This window comes from Melospiza melodia, chromosome 3, assembly GCF_035770615.1.
Source record: "Melospiza melodia melodia isolate bMelMel2 chromosome 3, bMelMel2.pri, whole genome shotgun sequence".
NCBI lineage: Eukaryota > Metazoa > Chordata > Aves > Passeriformes > Passerellidae > Melospiza > Melospiza melodia.
Genome location: NC_086196.1, coordinates 112,082,073 through 112,103,336, shown reverse-complemented (window position 1 = coordinate 112,103,336; position 21,264 = coordinate 112,082,073). Strand labels below are relative to the sequence as shown.

Below are 21,264 nucleotides of genomic sequence, written 5' to 3'. Positions count from 1 at the left end.
AACATAGTTAAAGGTCATACTTAAACCAAGGAATTTCAAGGTTATGGCTGCCCCTCTCAAAATGCATATTAATAGTTTAATTCTGGATTATGGATTATCTGTGGTAAATCTCCATGCATACTCAGGCCAAACACAAAGTAATAAATAACCTTAATGTAACAGTGTGCATATATTTATACAGATTATGGGCCTGATTCTCATTTAAATTAAGGTCACTCTGCAAAGGTGGATGTAAATAGAATTTGCTTTTCATTTGTGGCCACCTTATGCTGCCTGAGTGATACAAAATGGTCTTCATGTAAATGAGAGCGAGCCTGATCCACAAGGCTGAAAGCAGAGTGTTGAAGCGATGCCATCTGCACACCGGGAACGTCGCTCGTGGGGTGCGAACAACAACTGCAGGAACTTCACACACCAACAGAGCACAGCTCCTTGGCATTTATTTACAGGGGATCAATTGCATAAACACCCTACACATCCTCCCAACCTCAGAGCACTGAGATTTCATTTCAGAGTGGAGCTGAAGTCATCTGTACACGCTGCATGGTCTCTTACCAAGAAGTGCCCAAATCCAGGGGCTACAGTCACATTACATTTAAATACTGTTAATACTAAGAATGGAAATCTTGTGAGCTAGCACCAGAAACATGGCATAATCAAAGTTTCAGGCACTATTAATGTGCCTCTTTTGCATGACTGCACGATGATGCACTTTATTGATCTGGTCACATACCATTTTCCTCTGCAGATGCTCTATCTCTATTGAATCCCCACGCAGGCATCCAGGATTTCCCCAGTCATATGGTATTTGTTCCTTCTTCCCCACTGAGTGGGAGGCTTCAGTCAGACCTTCCAGTCAGTACAATTTACTAACTAATGATTTACTTCTACCTCAGCACTCCCATGGCATCCCCATATTAATTCATGTTTCCCACTCATCTCATAGGCATCAAAATGTTGATTAGCATCTTCTGGGATGAAATGAGAAAAAATGAGTAGAATCTTTGATTTCTCCTTCACACTGAGGAAAAGCCAGGCACAAAGCATGGTGGCTGGCAGCTCCCCAAGTGCAGGGTGGTTCAGGGGCAGAGCTGCTGGGGCTGGTGCCTGTACTCTGAGTGCCACACGCTGCCCCTCTGGCTCCATGGTTCCACACAGCTCCAGGCAAACAGTGGCCCCATCTCCACACACAGACAAACCTCTGCTGCTGCTAAGTGTCAGAATTTGGTCAGTGTTTAAGCACAGGCTGATGGTATTTGTGCAAATTATCAGAATCTTTAAATAAGTACCAAATGTCCTATCTTGTGTTCCAAAGGCCTGGCTCCAGAAGCGTAGCTGGCACGTGTGACCCCAGGATTTAAAATACATTTACACACACACACAGGCACTTAAGGACAAGCCTGAGCACTAGAGGGGAGCTGCAGCTCCTGCTGGCACTGGCAGAGTCACCACAGGGTGACAGGTGGGGGATTTTGTACTTTATTATTTCTAGGCTAACAAAAGGATGGCTCATTTACTACAGCTTTGGAGTCCTTACTGGTGCCTAAAAGCTCTTAACTGGAGAATAACCAAGGCCCTGGACATAGGCAGTGGTGTCAGCACAAGGACTGACTTAGAGGCTGCTAATAACAATGTCCAACATGAAACAGGGTTCCCATTTGATGAAAAAGCCTTCCAGTTAAGAGCCTGAACCAGTGCAACATTAAACAAGTGCACCTGCATTTTAGAAGCAAATAATTCCAGCAGGGATTCACGTTGCTGTGGATACAGAGGGAAGAACAGCTCAAAGATACTGGTAAAGCAGGGAGGGATTAGAGTATCTAGGGAAATAAGTAAAAGGTGTTAGGTTTCAGTGCAGAGCTCTAGAGGACAGCTACAAAAAGAAACGGAACACTCTTGTCCTCAAAATAAAACAGGGTTACCAATCTATTGAGCATAATCAAAAGGACACAGAAAAGTTTTAGTACAGTTTTTACATACATCTTGGTGTTTGTGAATTTGTTAGAGCATTCCTTGCTCATTTTGCTGGATTTTTTTGCCTGATGTCTGTTTGGTTTTTTTTTCCTTCTGTGTGTGGCATAATGATGGAGGCTTAGATGGTGGAAACTGCCTGAGCAAATAATTTAATTACTTGCTTTCATTTAACCCCTCATTATCACAACAAGTCAAGCTACTTTTGTTACAAAAAATAAAGTGCAGCAAAGCAGTCTCCATGAACCTGAGATCTCAATTTATTCAAAATCTTGCACTTTATAAGATTCTTTTCCCAGTTATCAATAAAAATTAAAATAAAGGAGTGACAGAAGATAATGTTTTATCTGCCTCCTAAAGTTGGTAACTATGTGAACTGTTCTCCTGTGTACACAATCTTTAAACAATAATATCTGAAATTATAACCTATCCAAAAGTAAAGTCCTAATGACACTGGACCCTCAGCTTCACTGCAGGAGAGCCCTTATAAAAATGGCAGCTCGAGATCATTCTGAAAATGGTAAAAAAAAAAAAATCTGATTTCAGCACTAAACACTGAAAAGTAAGATGTGATAAAGTCTTGCAATAACAAAATTTTGAAATCAGAAAAATCTCTGTCCTGAAACGAAAAAGGAACACTAACCTTTTGCAGGGAGGAAGGAGCCCAGAAGCAGAGAACATGATGAGTCCCAACAGGCCAAAACCTGTGGTCAAGGCACAGGAACTCAGCTTATCTAGGTGTCACTCTCAGTGTACAAGGCAGATGGAGACAGTTCTCCTTTCCCCCATAAATGTAACAATTTATCCAAAGCAGGACTTTTTAAAAAGAAAACATTTCAAGAACACAGCAGTCAGAAGAGAGAAGACACTTCTCCAAAAGGAAAAGGAATCCAACAGATTTCCCAGCTCCACACCAAACTCACACAGCTTAACAAAGGTTTCCCATACAAATAACTAGAAAGAAACCCCGCTCACTCAAGTTGTCCCTCTAGGATAAATGTGCTACTCAGTACCACAGCCCTGCTTGCAGCCCCTCCCCAAGCAATGTGTTCCCATGCGGTCTCTCCATGAATTCCTTTGCCAGCCCCAGTGTTTTCCTTTCCCTCTGCTGCCTCTGCCTCCCCAGACAGCCACACTTAGCTGCAGCAGAAGGGTTTGTTGTTGCTATCAACACCTACCAAAAGCAGCTCTTCTCAAGAACCTGCTCTGAGGGCATCAATTACAGCCCCCAGAGCAGGATTCCAGATTCACTGCTGACCAACAGATGTCCATTTCCAAGGTACCCCTTTTCAATTACCAGGAAACAAATATTAGCCAGTTCTCCCTTGGACTGACCTTAGGAAAAAGTGTTTAAATTGTGAATGAATTTGCTCAACAAAAGAAGGGATAACAGCACAGTGTTCACTGGGACACTTGCCAATGCAAGGGTCAAGGAGGGGCTTTCCACACAACCTGGCCCATGATCACTCTTCCTCTCTCAGTAAAATATTTCATCATGCCCCAGTTACTTCCTCCTGGTATTAAAACAACAGAATCCCTTCAAAAACTTCTATTTTGATGAAACAGTGCTTTGTTTTTTGAGATTTTTTTCTTTTCCAGAAACTTCCTGCCAGGGTTATTGGTAATTTTATCAGATGCTGTCATCCTAAGAAGAGCCACCTCTAAGCCCAGGCCATGAAAGCCACCACTGTCACCATTTTCAACATCTTAGCAAGAATCCATTAAAGAGCTAAAGAACATTTCCTTCACCCTTTGACTAAAACCCTTCAAGGATGCTTAGGAATCCTTCTCCAACACTGGTAGCTGGGCATCTCACCAAACTTTGAACTTGATGGTTCACTACTTAGTAACAATTACATCAGCAAGTTATCAACGTTATTCTCGTACTCAATCCAAACACAGCTACTAGAAAGCAAATTAACTCTATCCCAGCCAAACCCAGGGCAATCCTGTCTTAGAAGCTGTTCCTCTCCAGTTAAATTTGGATTCTCCTGCTAGGTCTACTCCTCTCACTCTTCCCCCTTCAAGTGGTTATTTTACTGAGGTTATATTGCTTGTCTCTCATCCTCTGTGCTGATCATTTTCCTAGATAATATAACTAAAAACACCAGCAACTCTGACTCTGTTGCCTACCAATTCTTTACTAATTCCTAGTTTTTTAGGTGGCTTTACATCAGTCTACAATCTTGATTTCTTGCTGAACATTACCAAACATGTTTTTTTACAGTTTCTTCTTTTGAACTCCCATCCACCTTATAGCTCCATCCACCTTGTCCCCCTCCTGTGGCTTCACTGTTTTTGTCCCTTCCAGTCACCTCTCACTTCCCAGAAACTGGTTTTGCTTACAGAAACTAGAGCGTCCACTCAAGATATGCAGCATTTTCACAATCTAGGTTACTAAAACCAACATGGCCAAGTTTCTACAGTATGAATTGTTCTGAAACAGGGCAGGGAAAACTAAAAAGCTCTTTTCCTTGCCCCCTCAAAACACACAGCCAAATCAGACCCATCCATATCCTTCCACAGCTACAGCATTCACAAGGGCAGCCCTGCCATCCCAAATCTAAGTTAGCTTTGAGTCTGACCTAATCAAAGCATTATCCAACCACTGCTTCAGTGAGACCACTTCCTAAAATTACAATTTCCATTCCACAAGTGTTCCAGCACTTCATTTTCTTCATAAATGGCAATTATTTTTCTAGACAGAAAATGAGGGATACCTGATGATGGCCTTGGTAGTTATAGTCTCTTGCTATTTAATCACCTTGCAGATTCCAAACTACATCTGAGAGACATCAACACCATTTCCCACAAACAAAGGTACCATAAATTGAGCAGTAAAACTAAAGTGTGGTAGAAACTTCATCACTGCTGTGCCAGTGCTTCAGTGAGTAACACACAGTGCAGATTCCAGCTTGTTAATAGGACATTTTCAATATTATTGGCCAATTACCTATGTTTAAAGCTAAGGTGATGGGGTTTTTATGGCTGTATACCAGATTCCAATTTTTCAAACTATTGGAGAGAAGATAAGTATCCTGACCCCGTGACGTCACCTGGTGTAAATCTGGCTATGTTGCCTTCAGAGTAGGCACCCTTGAAATATTCCCAGATGCCACCAGGCAGACAGCCCTTAAATCTAGAAAAAATTGAGGTTTAACCACATGTGCTCCTCCTGCCAGCAGGAGAAGACAAAACTCAAAGTTGCACATTCTGAGGCATCCCTGCAGTGCCAGGTCCTCACAACATAAGGCTGGCAGCCCAGGAAGGACAGGGACATAGCTGGCAGAGGAGTCAGCTGTGCCAAAACTCCTGATCCCAAACATCCATTTTTCAGTTATTGACCTCCACATCTCAGCACCCTCACTCTGGCCCTCACAGTACACACACAAACAGGAATCAAATCCACACTGATCACTACTGGGAAGGATCACAGCTTAGCCAGACAATTTTTTCTCCACTGCAGCAACCTGCCCAGTCTGCTGTGCTTCCAAGGCAGCCTGGAGACTGCTCTGGAGGGCTCAGCACGGCACCTTCTCCACAGCTCTGGGAACAAACTTCAAACCAATGAACAGAAGAGAAAGTGGTGACATCTCCTCCATAGCTTTAGCAGAGAGCTGGAGAAGCTGGGTGCAGTGTTTGCACTTGGAATGCTGCTGTGTTTGCTCTGAACTGGATCAATCAGAGGTACCAGGTTACCAGGCTCAGAGCTGTGGATGTCCTGCTGAGTCACCACGAGGAGATGACAGATGCAGCTCAGCATTCTATAAAAACCCTTGTGACTCATTCCAGTTCTGAGCAGGCTTTTTATAAGAAAACTACTATTTCCAAGATCAGCTTTAATACTCACCAAAAAGTAAGGAGTATTCAAATAAAAATAGTAACAAGAAAAAAAAATCTACAAATACTTACAAATTTCAAGTGTGAAAGAACAGTTTAGGCTCAGAGATGTGTTTGCATATTCCAAGGGCAAGTATTTCAAGTTGAAGTAATCTTATTTAAAACTGCAGACAGTCTCAAAAGCAAGATTGCAACTATAAAATAAGCCCATATTGATGCTAATTGAGCCTAATTTTCTGGCAGAGGCTGTTAGGAAGGCTGCTCCTGACCCACATCCTCTGCCCTGTTTGTGGCTTGTATCAGTCACTGCCAGCACTCATTGTGATGCCGACTACGTGACAAGGCCGGCCCTGACCCATCTGATTTATCTCTGTCACAACTTGAGCTCTGCCCACCACAAGTGATGGAAGGCAAACAATGACTGAGGGATGCAGCCTGGTGACACTGAGCACATGGCCTGGGCTCGCCCTGCTCTGAAGGGAAGGCAGAGGGAAGCACATGTGTGTCAGCTCACGTGGCAAAGACAGATAGGACAAAACAGTGGGCATCACTAACCCATTCATTGCATGTTAGCTCTGTGATCAGCAAGTAAGCACTAACTATTTAATTAGTCAACTAATTAGTGACCGGCAACACGGAAGGCTTCAGATGTTCCCAGACAAATGCAAAGATAAAAAGCCTAATTAACGATCAAGCATTATGCTAACTGCAGCCAAACAGGCCAGATGTGTGGGATATTGCGTGCCCCAGTGCTGCCAGATAACGGGCTCTGACAGGAACCCTGCTCAAACCCTGCCACCTCAGAGCTGATCCTGGGTGCTCCCAGCAGGAGACACTGTCCTGCAGTAAAAAACTCAGGCTTACTGTGCTGGATTCCAATTCTACTCTGAGAAAAAAAACTTAGCCCTTTGATTAAAATATACTTAATTCTATCTCGGTCTTATATGCAATAATTATTTTCATGTGCCCATAGGGAGAAGGAAATAAATTTCATAACAACTTCATATTAAATATTGTGATTTTGGGCACCATTCATTTATGGCTATCTAATGTAGCAGGTTATGTACAATCCAACATCCTCAGAGATATATTTGCATCAGGGTTTGGATTAAGGAGGTTTTAAAGACCATGGATTAAAAATGTTTTTCCTTAAAATCAAAGACAATAGTAATTTCCACAGCTATATGCTAAGAGGTGGATAAAAGCCAATGGGTTCCCTGCACTGGAACCAGTGACAAGACATTGCTGGGAGCGTGCTCCACAACCCTTAAACCAAACTTCCACCCCTACATTCTGCTCCAGGAGCCAGGCATTGGGACTAAGTGGAAACACTGGGGTTTGTAACCCTATGTCCTTCTGGTCTAACCCTGCTGCCCTGCCCATCCCTTTGAAACTAGCAAAGGAATGAAGAAAAAACCCAAAACAACCAAATAAGAACCCACCCACTGTCACACCAAGAGCTGGCCAGGCAATGGGTCTGCCACTGCTGCTGCAGTGCTGCTGCCTCCACTGGGCACCTGGCCTTCTGGCAAAAAACCAAAAAAATCCCTGTGCATCCTCAAGAAAAACAGCTCTACAGCTGAAAACATATACCTGCACATATAGCCTGAGCTGCATGGAGAAGTCCAAAGCTCCTTTGGAGTTTGGGTGGGTGAGCAGTTGTGCCATGGCTGCCCTGTGGCACTGCACCCCAGGATGTGCTGCCCATGGCACAGTGGGAGGTGTCCTGCCATGGGGCAGCAGAGCTCATTCCTAGGGTCATTTCTTTGCTTAATGAAAAATGGATCTCTTCAGTCTCAAAGAAGTTGAAAACACTTGCAAGATCAAGTTCCAATAATTGCCACATCAGTAAGTGAATTACATTTATGTGTTTCCATGGTGACTGGTAATGTAAAATAATTAAGTATGAAGAATAATGATGAGAAAACAACTTCCTCTTTTTAAGGATTAGGGCTCACAAATTGATTCAGTCCAGCTATTTTTAGTGCATGTAACCTTTGCAGGGAATATTAGAAAATTATGAGTAAATTAAACTAAATTGTTTTAAAAGGCCTTCACACTGATCAGGAGGCTGATGTGAAAATTAAAACCTAATCTTCTGCAAATTTATCCCTCTATTAATATACATTTGTGACACTGCACTAAGTGCTGGTTCTGAGGTTCTCTGAGCAGCACCCCATGTCTGAGGCTGGGTGCCAAGACAAGCTCAAGGAGGATGTATCCTGCAGCAACTCTGCCACAAATTCAAGCCCTGGCTGCAAAGGCTCTGCTGAGGGAGCTCTGAGGGCAACACCTGCAAAGGCCTGTTCACTATGAACAGACTCAGCTCTAAAGGTCAGGTTTAACTGAATTTGGGGTGGAACTGAAAGCCTAAAAGGTGCTGGAAGCAAGAGGATGAGGGGAAACTATTTACACTGAGATCGGATGCTTTACAGGAAGTCAAGAACTAAGAGAAGGGCAAGAAGCAGAAATTTTTTTCTACACTGCTCCAGCAATACAACATCTATAAAGCACTTAAACTTATTCCTCTCTTGGTGCATTGAAAATATCATTTGTGATGTTATCAATGGCTGTTGTAGAAATGTTAACCATGTCAGTTAAGCTAACTCCTGGCTTAACTGAAAAAAGAAAAAAAGGCAGAATTTTCCATTCTCCGCCCCCCATAAAAGCATCAGACAAATCTCAGTTCTTGCTGCATCTTGTAAGAATCACATTCAGATTGAGTTTTATATTCATTTATGCAAGTCTTTTAGTATTTGATTAAACTCTGCAAAGGAACTGCATTCTCACAGTCTGACTGCCCAGTAAGCCCCTGGGGAGTACAACAGTGAGGCAGCAGAGAGAGCACCCCGTCCTCGTGTTGGGAAGGCTGTTAAACAGCAAAACTCATCCCCAGGTTTCCCTGCCTTAGACTTGGGGAAAGGGAGATCCAGACAAGTTTGAGATCCCACCAGGAACTACTGGCTTTTAAGGACAATACTGCTTGAGGGGATTGGCTCCACCTCCCCTCACAAGACTGCAGTTTAAGAACAATGGCCAAAGCAACTTTAGGTGTTTTCAGCACACATTTTCAGCATGCCTTCACCTTAAGGGTCCACATGCAACCAGGAGTTGCTTAGAATCCCACGAGTCCCAAGGCAGCCAGGATGCCAGCACCCATCTCTCCATCCATACTGGAATCCTGTGACTCCCAAGGCATCCAAGGATGCCAGCACCCATCTCTCCATCCACACTGGAATCCTGTGAGTCCCAAGGCATCCAGGATGCCAGCACCCATCTCTCCATCCACACTGGAATCCTGTGACTCCCAAGGCATCCAAGGATGCCAGCACCCATCTCTCCATCCACACTGGAATCCTGTGAGTCCCAAGGCATCCAGGATGCCAGCACCCATCTCTCCATCCACACTGGAATCCTGTGACTCCCAAGGCATCCAGGATGATGGCACCCAACTCTCCATCCACACTGGAATCCTGTGACTCCCAAGGCATCCAGGATGCCAGCACCCATCTCTCCATCCACACTGGAATCCTGTGACTCCCAAGGCATCCAGGATGCCAGCACCCATCTCTTCATCCACACGTGCTCAGACATTTAACACCCAGTACAGTGAGACAGACTCAAGGAATGCTTTAAATGCAATAAACAACCCCCTTGATACAAAAGGGAACACATTCTTTTCAGCAAAGGAAATAAAATTAAGAACTTACCAAAAAATCAGTGTTTCCAGAAAAGAGATTCCAACATCAGATGCACCAACCACCACAATTCTACTGTTGATACACACTTTTGGTTCCAGCACCAGCTTTCGATTTATGAGGTTCAAAGAATATTTCAGCTGTTAAAAAATAGGTAAGACATAGAAATGCATTAAAAAACCAGTCAAAGCCTGCTAGGAATCATTAAACTCTCAGTGATGCATTACCTTGCATTCACACAAAACTGCTTATGGCTCACTGACATGACTAATACCATTTTTCTGTGCACAGCACCAGATAAGTGGTACTAAAATATGAGGAATATGTGCATGTTTAATAGGTCACAGAAAATTACAAGAGCTGAATGGTCTGGTTTCTCCCGAGTAAGATGCTCTGTAATCCTTGCAGAAGAAGGCAAAACACTGCCTCTGCTATCACTCACTGCCATTTATCGAACACCTCAAGAACTGGTATTTACATACTGCTAAGGCCATTTTTATACCTCCTAGAGCATTTTTTACTCTTACTGGTTTATTTATAGAAATGATTTTACTTATAAATTAATTAGGAACTTGTGTTTTGAGTGGTTGTGTGTTTAATTAAAAACTCCCTTTCCAAAATTATCCCTTTCTTAAGTGCAGAGCAGCTACCTGGAAAGCCAGGTTGCCACAGTAGTAAAAGAGAAGCTCAATGCCACTGGGACCAGTTCTCCAGTCACAAATCTTACTGCCATGCTGGTAGTTACTAATTTCAGCTTCCACATCACTTCATGCACATTCTGGCTAGGGGAATAACTCCATGTGGGTTTTTCCATGTGTCTCTAGGTCTCACTACCTAATAGAGATTCTCAAAGCAAATATACAGCTAAGAGACAAGAGATATTATTGCATTTGACAGGTTGTTTTTTTTTCACCTTGACTATATTTAGCTTTCAAATTTCTGATGAAAGACAAGGAAATACTTTCCATCTCATGGTACAACACACTTTGCACTTTTCCTACTTCTCTGGGTTGCCTATATTCCCATTTCACAGAATGGGTAACTGCAGGTTCATAAATGCACTGGGAAGACCAATACAAAATGGAGCCACTTTTGTTACTTGTCAGACACTTCTCCTATAAATTCCTGCTGTGGCACTCAAGAAGGAAGCAATCTAAGGCTGCTTCTAACAGGTTTTCCTCTACTACAAATAGGAGACAGCACCAGTAAAATTAAGTCCTCTAAATTCCTCCTAAGGTAGCACAGTAGAAATACATTCTCTATATATCAGCTGACAGAGTAACTCACTAGATGAAGAGTACTCTCTTTAAAAGCTGTGGTAATTATATGGACCTTCTCAATAAGTACATAGCACATTGAGATCCCCAAGAGATCTTTAATGCCATGTCTTTGCACTGGTGGGGCTCCACAGCTGAGGTTTCAGCACAGCCCCACTACACTGTGTAATCACTAGAGTGCTGTCCTGCTCCCTTAAGGAAGCATTAGGGATCAATTCCCTGCCCAATGGCATGACTACACAGCAAGTCATTCAGAATGTTGCAAAATTAAATGTCACCTTCGGTCAGGCAGCATTATTTTTTACTGCCAGATAAATGTTCTTTGAGCTGCACTTCACCACAGTGCAATGATGACATCCAGTGGCGAGCCAGATCCATCTCAGAGACTGGACTGCCCTAGGAAGATTCCAGAAGATATCTCAAAAAGCATGCCAGCCCAGGGTGGCTGCTTTATGGTGGTCAGCTGTGTGGCAGCCAGCACAGGCCCACAGTGAAAAATGCCTTGGTGAGGGACAAAACCACCCTGCTACTCCAAACCAAGTTTGCACAGGACACAGGCAAGTCCCTACAGAGAACCTCCATCATCCCATTTAAAGTCAGTGCTCTTGAAAAGGTTGAACACTTCTTACACAAGGCTCTGCCAGCAAAAAGGGTTTTAATCATAAATTAAATAATACAGACTACATCTGTAACATTTCCACATTTCAGAAGCTGAAAAAGCCCTTTGTATTTCCCCAGAAGTGTACATCTTCAAAAGAGATTTCAGGAAACGAGAAGAACCAGTGCCAAGTATTACAGACATCCCCCACTACTTAAAATCAAACTCAGACTGCATTTCTCATAACACGCTAAATGGTTATGCCCCAGCTACAGGAGCTGTTGCTCTGCTGACACGTGTGGAGCTCTCCCAGTGCCACAATCAGCCATGGAGGACTCTGTGCCCTCACCTCAGAATTCACATTCCTGGGATTGGCAGACAGCAATTCTGACAGGCTGGGTTTTGCTGCACACACAGACTTGCAACTTCCTAGAAAAGCAAGAGTTTTCCTCCTACTGGAGGAAAAGTGATTAAGTGATATTTGTGTTGAAATGCAGCTCTTAATAAATTAATAAAATGGTAAAACCATGAAAAGAAACTACTTGTAATGTACCCAATCAATGAAAATAGGCAGGAATGCCAGCAGCAAACAGCATAAACCCAACAGGCCTCGAGGCAATGCCAAGCTCAAACATCTCCTTCTGCTGCTGTGCTGGTGGTTTATTTTAATGCACTGCAGCAATGAAAGCAGGAATACGATTTCCCTGGAAAGAGTTGTCTAATTTACAAAACAGCTCCTGTATCAGTGACACAAAGGCAGCCTATGAGCAGAATATAACCTGGTTTGTTCCCCACACAACAGCCCCAGTATCAACAGCTGTCATGCTCCAGAAATCACCTTGCTACAGCTAAGTACACTAAACAGCCCCAGGGAGTGAGGAATTAGATGGACTGGTCCTATAATACCACCTAGTTTAACAAAATGTCAGGACAAACAGCTACCTGTGCTCCCCAGAGGGGTAATCAGACATCATAATTGACAGGTCAATAGCAAACTAACATGTTTGTTTTGTATCCAATCTATTAAATAAACCAGCAATCATTAACTAATGCAAGGCAAAAAGCATTAATTGCCATTGGCAGAAAAGGCATATGTGGAAAGGAGGATTTTCTTTGGTTGTCAGATGATTATTTGGGGTACTGGCACCCCTTAACCCCATGCTGTTCCTGTCTGGGTGCAGAGGGACAGAGGAGCTGGCAGGGGTGGCCATGGGCAGGGGTGGCCTTTTGGCATCAGCCCATGGGGCTATTCCTGCACACAGACAGCCAGTGCCATCACTCTGAGCCTTCACACTGGACCTTGTTAAAGCACCGATGCAGCCCCCAGACAGTGACAACACACCCCCTGCATGGAACCACAGCTTTCACTTACAATCTCACAGCACAACATGGGCCAGAGCAGGATTAATCTATGCCATCCACAATTCACACATCCTTCTACCCCAAGCAACCAATGGAAAAAGAGTCATGAAATATTGATTAGGTTTCAGCAAACACATTATTTCCTTTGCACTTTCCAACCACATACAGCTTCACATCCAGCTTTTCTGTTTGCTTTGTACATGCCTTGGGAATGGATTCATGGTACATTTACCCATGATTTTACATTAGATGTTGATGGTACAAACTCACACCCAGAATATTTTGAAGGTCCTTTTAGTTCTGATTTTAAACATTGGACCCTGGGATAGCTGTAGTTTTTCTACATATATTTATAATAATTGTTCTACAATAGGTCAGGGTTTATATTAGCTTTGTTCTAACAAACAAAACCATGGAAATTGAACACCCAAAAATGTGAAACTAAAAATTTGGACAAAGTGTTTTGGCCCTGACAGGAAGAAAACAGCCCTGTGTTCTGAACTGGGCACTGGAAAGTCTATCCCAGTAACACTCAGTGGTGTGTCACAGCTGCTGCAGTCCACTCTGGGGCTCCATAATGCTGCAGAATTTGCAGCATCACACAATTCTTTTGTTTGGAAAAGACCTCTAAGGTCATCAACTCTGACCACTAAACTTAGACTTGACTTTATTAGACCCAGAGGACTTGGGCTTTGCCCAGCTAAAAGCACTGAAGTGTTGGCTGCAGTTCAAGCACCTAGCAGTGGTCCACATTCAGAAGGGCTGCTCAGGGCACTGCCTGGCAAGCATGGGGCAGCCTCATTTGTTGTGTTCCTGGTGTCTTCACTGATCCCTCACTACTGCTTGGAGGGGCCCTCCCAGCCCTGGCTTGTGGGATTCCACATCTGCCTGCAGTGCTTTTGTTTTATTTCAACATTTATTACTGAGAAATCCCAGTGATAGTTACTGCTCTGGAGGATCCACATGATCTGAGCTGTTACTGCAAAAACCACCAGAAGCAGCGAAAGCAATTAACAAAGCTGTTAGCAGAGGAGTGCTGAGCTCAGCGACAGTGACAGGCAAACAAGAAGGTGAGCAAACAGAGCTATTTTAATTTCAAGCTCCATTTGAACCACAAGTTAAAAAAAGAAACATCAGTGTTTACCAAGGCGATATGAACCAAACTGATTGGAAAATGCAAGCTTTTCCAGCCTGCATTAGGAATTGTTTTCTAAATACTAGCTACATTCCAAAAAGCCTCATTAGAAATCTCTGCAAACATGTTTTCAAAAACTGTTTCCAAGCATTCACAGATTTATGCAAACACCAGAAACAGAAGTAAAAGAAACAGTGATGAAGAGTTCAGCCTTAATTGTTTTGTCTTCATCAAAGAACCCTTCTTTAGGTACTGTGGCTCAGACAGAAAACAACTCACCTTGACAGAATATTTTCATCCACAGATCCCCAAAGCCTTTATGGATGAAGTCAGTATTATTACGCCATTATTATGGCTATGTGGGTAAATGCTGATCTTCAGTTTGTGGAAAAAGCCACCTCTATACTCATAACCAATCATATGCCAGTCCCTATGGCTCCATACAAAACCAGGGATTTCCTGCTGGACTCCAACCAGCAGCAGAAGAGAGCAGAGCATGGACACAACTATTTTATTTCCTCACAGAACCACTGTTACCATGGTAAAAAGATGCTCTTTTTCCCTTTGAGCACTGACATTTGGATCCCCAGCCCAGAGAGGGCTGGGCAGTTCACACTCACCTAAGGACCTGACTATTGCTTGCTGCTCTCCTTCAAAGGCCAAAGAAATGAACTCAGAATGGTGCCACTTTCGGAGAGGTCAGTTCTCTCCTGCTTTTCTGGGAAGAAAAGGAAGGACAGAAAGGCACAGGAATTCAATCAAAGCATTCAAGCTGGCAAGGGGGTAAAGCACATGGCTGGCTCTAGTCCTCTGACAGCAGCCATTGCTTCCCAGGTTATCTGGCTCTGATTATTCTTCAAGGCAGGAGGAAAGAGAGTGGCAAATACAAACTTGGGGCTTTGGCCAAGGTCTGACCCCGTTAGCTCCACATCCCTCTGAAAGAGAAGCAAGCCTGACAGTCCCTGGGGAAAGGAGCCCTACAGGGACCCCTGGCCTGAGCACAGGGGCAGCTTACATGGGTCTCTGGGCACACTGAGCCAGCCTGCACAGGCAGCTGCCCACCCACACCTACAACAGCAACAGAGCAAGAGAAGGCACAGGCACCTCATGTACAGACTCAGGGCAACAGAGGAACCAATTCAAATATACTGAACTCCTTGAAAAATATGAGGTATAAAGTTAAAAGCTTGAAAAAACCAGAATAAAAATCTTAACATTTCATACTGAAAATAATGGACACGAGGTAACATATAATAGTCTAGGATATGAGGGGAGATTGATTTGTAGGGTCAGCAAATCATGTTTTAGTGAAAGCAGACTTCTGTGGCAAAAATAGTTGTTTCCTCCTTATAAACTGGAATTATCAATCTAACAAATAGCTTTGAAAAAGCTTTAAGCCAAGTCTGACCTGTTTGTAAGCACAAGTGCCTATTTCAGTTTACTGCAAATGTCATTAACACCTGTACAGCACTGACACCACGCATTCAAAACAAAGATAGGTCATCTTACTTTTAATTTCACACATGCACATAAGTGGTAAACATTCCTGTTAATGATGCCATCTGGTGCCTCCCACAACGGTGTGACACTCAGCCTTCCAAACAAAATGTAATGGCAGCATCACACAAACCCCACTGACATTTACAGTGAGGAAATTTGTTATCAGCCTCACTTCAGAACGCCTGTTTGTGTGCCTACTGGTGCCATAAAACCATCACCTTCACCAGTCAAGGGGAAGAACAATAAATAATGGATTTTCATCCATGCACATACTACAAAAGCATTAAAAATTCATTACTCAAGCACATGAACATTTTAAGCAACAGTTACTGCTTTAAAATTTAATACTACTCCCCTGGTTAAGTGAAAACTATCCACAGCAAGCCTTTGTTTGTAATCCCAGCATCCACACACAAATTGTAACATGAAGGAACTCTGCCATTTTAACTTTGATACATGAGCCTTGATATTTAAAATGCAGGGAATTCTCTTGTCCATTCTCCTTAAGCTCTCTGCTATATTTGCTCTTTATCTTAGTAGCAGCCTGATGATGAAAATAAACCCCAAACCCTGAAAAACCTTCCATATTTTAGCCACATTCAGTACATTCCAGTGCTTCAACTGCACATAAACAGAACTGAAACTGCCAGAATGAACCTTTATTTGCTACAGGTATGCTACCAAGCCAGCACACACTTAGCTCCAAGGCAGACAGAGGGTAAAATAGCAGTGACTGCTTCCCCTGAGTTACTCCAGGCTCTGCTGTTCCAGAAGCACCTCCAGGAGCAGAGCTGGCTGTTCCTGTGGTCATGCCAGCAGACCAGAACAGGGAATGGCCAGTGCCCAGGATGGGCATACACTTCAAAGCAGAGGCTCTGCTGCTTCACAGAACTTGTGCCTCTCCCTTTCCACCTTCTTGACATTTTTCTGTGGACACATAAGGTGACAAACTGTGCGTTTTGCACTCTCAGCTGCAGCTGGAAGCAAAGAGCTTTGTTTGCTCAGAAGAGATTTTTCTGTGGCAGCCTCTGTGAACAGCTTCTTCCCCATATTTTAAAATTTTATTTAAGTCCTTTGAATTACAACTGAGCTAAAATTTTCAGGCTGTGAACTGGCTGGGACTGGAAAGCAAGGTGTTGTTAACAGTCAAATTATCAATTCTGAGTCCTTTCTGTTCCTCTGCCTGCACAGGTCAAGGTAAAGGCTTCTGCTCAGTCTGGGCACTAATGAAAGGTTCAGACAGCTGGTAATGAACAGGTCTAAACACCAGAAAGCAGAAGCCACAGAGAGTAAGTAAACAGAGTCCCAGGAGTTTGTTGGAGGGGACAGCAGCATCTAGGGATGAGTTTTCCATTGAAACACTCCTATAGATCAGTTTCATTTTTGTTTTTTAAACAAGCTTTCCCACAAGAGAAAGTTTGTCAAGTTCAAAAACATTTCAGACTTTTTTCTGTTTTGATCTGATAGCTAATTTCTCCTTTTCTTTTTACAAAGCATGGTAAATATATACTCTTTTAAAGTCCTGCAATTTTATAATGGACATAAAAAGCTCAGAGAATAGAGAATCTCATCCAGGATGGCTCCTACATTCACAAATCATTTGAGTATGTAGTTGTGTACATACACTGAAATGGAACTAGTTCTAGGATGAATCTAAAAGCAAGCATCTACTATCCTCTCATGTTCTTGTTTTAATTATTATTTTAAACTGCTCTCAGGCCATTTACTCAGCCTTTACCATAACCATCATCGTGGAATCAGAGAAACACAAAAATACCACCACACTTGCACTGGAAACTGTTGACTTTGCAGTGCCTTGGCCTCCATTTTCTATTTGAACCTCACACTGAACTAACTAAATTTATACAACACTTCATGGGCTTCAGCAACTGTTCTGTCTTTTTATGAGCTGGAGCAGAAAAAACAATTCTAAACTGTGCAATAGAGCCTGACAGCTTGAATGCAGCCATGAAATAAAAACATAATAAACCCAATAGCATGCAAAATAATAAAAGGGCAAAAACAAGGAAATAATTCAACAGATGTGTGCCATTTTTGTTCTTCATTGTGGATCAGTTATTCTTGTTAATTATATCACCTATTCTTCCCTTACATTGATAATTACATGAAGCAGATGGAGAACAGAATGCTCCCAGATGGTGAGAAAGCAAACAAGTTTATAAATTGTTTATTTATGAAGAAATAATTAAGAATTATTTCATTACCTATAGCTTTCTACTCTACCAATAATGACATGCATCATGAAGGCCAGCAGCACTTTATAAGATATTCAGGATTCTGTTGTAACCCACTGTTTTTTGGGTAACATGACTGCAGTGACTGACAGATGTGCAAACCAGAATAATAATCTAATCTGTTTTAACACTGAGGGAATTAGGAGTTTGGATCTTTGGATCTCCTGCCAGTTGGCACTCCAGCACTGGTTGCTGATCCAGAATACAAAAATTAGAGATTTCCTTTTGCTCTGGAACAGCTGTATAAAGTGTTTGATCTAATGAGTAGGCAGGAGCTCTGTCAGGTCTGTGCCCTGAACCCCAGCAGAGCAGACGTGTGGCTGATGCAATTCTGAGCCAGGATGTGGCACCTCTGCCACACTTGCTGCTCAACAGGTGTCCTAAAGTCTGGACACCTCAGGACCAGATGCAAACCAGCAACTGTGTCATTCCAGAGGGCTGCAGGACTTAATGGGAGGCAAGCTTAACATCTCCTGCTTTGTGCCTTCTCAGACTAGTCTTACCCAATTTATCCAAATCTCTTCAGCAGAGCAATGGGAGACAGATTTTGGTAGGAACTGACACACAAAACCAGCAGCAAAATCTATTTCCAATCTCAAAGTAAGGAAGAATTTACAGCCCTTCAGGAAATGGAGACACTGCCTGGGGAGTGACAGGGTTTCTGAGGCAAAGATGAAGCAGCACAGAGCTGTGGTTTAAGAGAATAAGTGAAAAAACATGTGATGGCCTTAAAACCTACAACAAAGCATGAATGAAAAGGATGGCAAATAGGGGAGGAGCAGGGAGAGCTCCTAAGCTCTGTATTTCTCTGGAGTCAGTCATTTTAGCAGTAAACCACAACACACACCAAAAGCCTGTCTCAAACCAGAAACAAGACTGAACCAGGGGAAATGCCACAAGGGCCTGGAGAGAACAGGGTGAGTGGAGAACTGCATTTAAATGGCCACACAGGCAACAGTTGGCTGTGGAGTTATAGGGTAAATTCCTGGAGTTTAGGAGCACCTTTCTCCAGCTGACACCTAGCTCTGACACAGCCCACAGGAGGAAGGATCTATGCTTCCTTTAAAACCACATAAACAGCTCATGCTCCCTGTATGAGACAGGAGGGAGCAGGCCAGGAATCCATGGGAGTGGCACTTCCCCTTTGGTGGTTTTTCCAGACACCATAGAAGAACAGAGAAAGTTGACAGAGGGACAACAAGAACAAGTTGCCACACATTGTGCTCATCTCTCTGTAATAAATCGATCCAAACCTGCAGGAAAAGCACCTCTCCAGCACAGGGAAGATCCATGTGGACTGGCAGTGCTCAGGAATTAGTTGAGAGCAGAGCTCCTGTGGTTTAGATGGGTGGTTTCTCTTCTGGCTTTGGAAGAAGGAAGTAGGAAAGAGCCCATGCATGCCCTGGATCTGTATCTATGAGTGAATTCCTTTTGTGCCCTCAGCAGGCTGGAATGTCCTGGGGAGAGCTCCCACCTGCACTGAGATACAGAGCCACTGACATCCACACACAAATCAGGAGCTGTGCCCCCACACAGAACTGCTGAGCTGCTCAGCCCCAAGCTCTTACTGGGGAAAAAGGCACTTTGCAGCTAGAAAAGGGGAGCAAGAGCTCAAAAAGGGCTGGAATGAGAGGAAGGCAGCTGAAAAAGTAACAGATTAGAGGCAGATGTTGATTTGTTGATTACTAGGTATCAAGGACATCTTGTGGGTATCAAAGCAAGAATATCATCACCACAATTATCCCCATTACCAGCAACAGATACTCAAGCAACCAATTAGGGCAGGCAATCAATGAAAATTTTACATTTCTGAAATCAACTTGCATTTACGATTCTCATCCTGTAGTTCATGTGAAAAATCTTGCCACTACTGCAGAGCACTCTAAAGCAGCAATTAGTGATAACCTGCCCTCCAGCTCATGGGAACAAAGTGGGCACAGATTCACCTCTAGAGGAGCTGCTTTCAAATAGGAGAGGATAAAGCCCTCTTGTTTTAAACCAGCTTGTTGAGCTGGAACAGGGACATGGGATAAAGAAATGAGGAGTGGTCTCAAATGCCTGGAATCCCTGCTTGTCCAATCCAAACGTCTTGCAAGATCCTGCCCTGGTCTCATTTGGAACCACCAAAACAAAGATGATAGGAGACATTTTCTCCTTACTCCTCTGCAGGTGCTGGCCTCAGATATCTTCCCACTAATTCCTACTCCAGACTCTTTATCTGCCTTTCACCTTTCTCCCTCTCTTCTCCCCACTTTGCTCACAACATTGCTCTCCCATGTCCTTTTCCCCTCATTTTCCAGCCTGTTGGCATATTCTACAACCAAAATGTGTTTCACCTTATCTCACTGTATTTCCTAAGGTGACACTTCTCAGCCTTTCCATTCTGCTAGCACATTTATCTCCTTGGTGAGACAAGTTGTTCTCTGCCTCACAGATTGTACCTTACTGTTTACAGTCGATCTGAGAAGCCTTTTAATCACTACAAAAAGGCAGAAAGATAATGTTGTGCCTACTGAAACTCGCGTTATATTCATTTATAAGACACACCTGAGTTTATTTGTAACTTCACTACAGTATTGGGCAAGTAGTGCAAGACCGTTGATGGGGATCAATCTTCCTTTACAAGGCATCTGAGCAGAGAGAGGGCAAGGGCCTTGTGCCTGGCTGCAATCCAAGGTCTAAAAGCAGCACCAGCTCCTTACTGAGGAGTACACTCAGTTTCCCATGGCAGCCTGCTCCTTATGTTACACAGCTTCCCAACGTAGGGTGGCCAAAGGTCACTTCATTCACTCGACAGAAGAGTCAATTTAGCTTTACATGGTTTCAAGTTCTTGGTATTTCAGAGAAGCCAGCAGTAGCAGCAGACTAGCTTTATCCTCAAGTTACGACCCAGCACTTAGCCCCAGATGTCCATTCTGATAGAGCACAGTCTGTCAAAAATCTATAATTCATGTAGAGGCAGATGCATGGATACTTGGCTGGCCTTGAGTTGGGGTTTTTCCAATATAACTTCTTAGCAAAAATTTCACCCATTCTATTAAAAAGAACTCTGAATCTGAGATTTCAAACCATTATGCCACTACCCACAGAGAAGCTCAGAAAACCTCAGGAAGAACACAAGCAGACAAAAGATTTGCAAATTTTTCAAAACACAGGATGTCTGTGATTTCCCAGCTTTAACAAAAATGCTAAGATGAGCTCTTTTAAGAAGAGAGCAATCACTTTAAAGGTTAAGAATAAGAAGCAATTTAAAGAAAAGCAAGAGTCCATTCTGCAGATAAGAGAAAGGCAGGGACGTACATGTGAAGGGAAGGCTGTTGAACAAAGCCGAGCCCAGACCAACAGCCTTAGCCATGTTCTGGATTTTGCTTTGCCAGCTGCTGCCTAATGAAGAGTTTTAGGTGCCAAAACCTACTGACTAACTGAGAAAAGGACAGCTCTAAAAATATTATATGGAAGCCCATCTCAGCCAACTGGAAGTTAGTAGACAGACATAAAGCTCCCTAATTATGTTTTTCCACAAAATTACGACTACCTACTGAGAGAACCCATCACTAATTGTGGTTTTCCTAATATTTCAGCCTCACTAGATACTCTTTTGAGGAATCACCTTCATGCCAAATTTTAG

General features: G+C 43.1%; 1 protein-coding gene across 1 annotated transcript in view; it reads right to left on the bottom strand.

Annotated features, from left to right (window-relative positions):
• CFAP61 (cilia and flagella associated protein 61) overlaps positions 1-21,264 on the bottom strand; it is an 89,182-nt gene that overhangs the window by 37,840 nt on the left and 30,078 nt on the right. The window contains exon 17 of the mRNA XM_063152674.1: positions 9,522-9,649. Within this exon, the coding sequence (XP_063008744.1) occupies positions 9,522-9,649 (128 nt within the window). The remainder of the gene's footprint in view (positions 1-9,521; positions 9,650-21,264) is intronic.